Genomic DNA, 1,393 nt, shown 5'->3' on the forward strand with positions numbered 1-1,393 from the left:
CCAGAAAGCCGATGTACAGCGTCGTTATTAACTCCTGTGATTGGTCAATATTATTATTATTATTGTTGTTGTTATTATTGTTGTTGTTGTTATTGTTATTATTCTTATTATTATTGTTATAGTTATTGTTGTTGTTATTGCTATTATTGTTATTATTGTTGTTGTTATTATTATTATTGTTATTACTATTACTATTATAATTATTGATATTATTATTACTGGGTAGAAACCTTTTTGTATTGTTAATCATGACTATTTCTCTATTAAATAATTTATTAATTAATTAATTATTGATTTTACGCAACGTTATCACCCTCATCCCTCTCTCCTTCCATCATCACCCTCTCACCTGTCTGTGTATGTAGACGACGGAGCCCAACAGCCGCCAGGTACCCCCCTGCCGGTCCACGTGCAGCATACGTAGGATCTGCAGGAATCTGACCCCCCGTATGGCTGAAGTGGCAAACACCTGACCGTTCGACCCGAACGACAGAACAACCAATGAACCCGTCACTACTACTAGATCTGTGATTGAGTAGACGAATGAATGAGTGAATGAGTGAATGAGTGGATGAGTGGGTGAGTGAATGAATGAATGAATGAATGAATGAATGAATGAATGAATGAATGAATGAATGAATGAATGAATGAATGAATGAATGAATGAATAAATGAATGAATGAGAAGACGTATAAATAAATGAATGAAGAAACGAGCTATTGAACGAAAGAATGATGAACGCCGTGAGGGGTCTGGATCGTTGATGGGAACAAATGGACGACATATTAATTATCGATCGACCGTTCATAAACATATCACACACGAACACACACACACACACACACGTCACATCACACACACACTCAAACACACGCACACACATACATACAAATACATATTTGTTGTGCAAAGCAAAGCAGCCGAACGTACTAAAGATGACAACAACAATAATAAATCAATTATAAATAAGATAATAATAACAATAATAACAATACTAATAACAAAAAATAATAATAACAACAACAAATAATAATAATAACAAACAACAAACAACAACAACAACAACAAACAACAAACAACAGCTTAGAGAGGAGATAGGATCAATACAATAATCTTCATACATACATCAGTTCAAAATGTACATGTATGTGCGTAAGTATGTATGTATGTATGTATGTATGTATGTATGTATGTATGTATGTATGTGTGTGTGTGTGTGTGTGTATGTATGTATGTATGTATGTATGTATGTATGTATGTATGTATGTATGTATGTGTGTATGTATGTTTGTATGTACGTACGTATGTATGTATGTACATACTATAACAGGTTTTTTCTTCATGAATAGACCTGTTATAAATATGTATGTTTATTTATGAATGTATGTATGAA

At 32.9% G+C, this 1,393-nt stretch overlaps 1 protein-coding gene across 1 annotated transcript; it reads right to left on the reverse strand.

Annotated features, from left to right (window-relative positions):
- Positions 1-7: 7 nt before the first annotated feature.
- Positions 8-520, reverse strand: HELRODRAFT_153910 (hypothetical protein; the record flags this gene model as incomplete). The annotated part of the gene is made up of 2 exons (XM_009015383.1): positions 8-34; positions 350-520. Coding segments are annotated over 2 exons (198 nt in total), but the record flags the coding sequence as incomplete, so codon positions are not given.
- Between the last annotated feature and the right edge of the window lie 873 nt (positions 521-1,393).

The sequence above is a fragment of the Helobdella robusta genome (genome assembly GCF_000326865.2).
Source record: "Helobdella robusta unplaced genomic scaffold HELROscaffold_1547, whole genome shotgun sequence".
NCBI lineage: Eukaryota > Metazoa > Annelida > Clitellata > Rhynchobdellida > Glossiphoniidae > Helobdella > Helobdella robusta.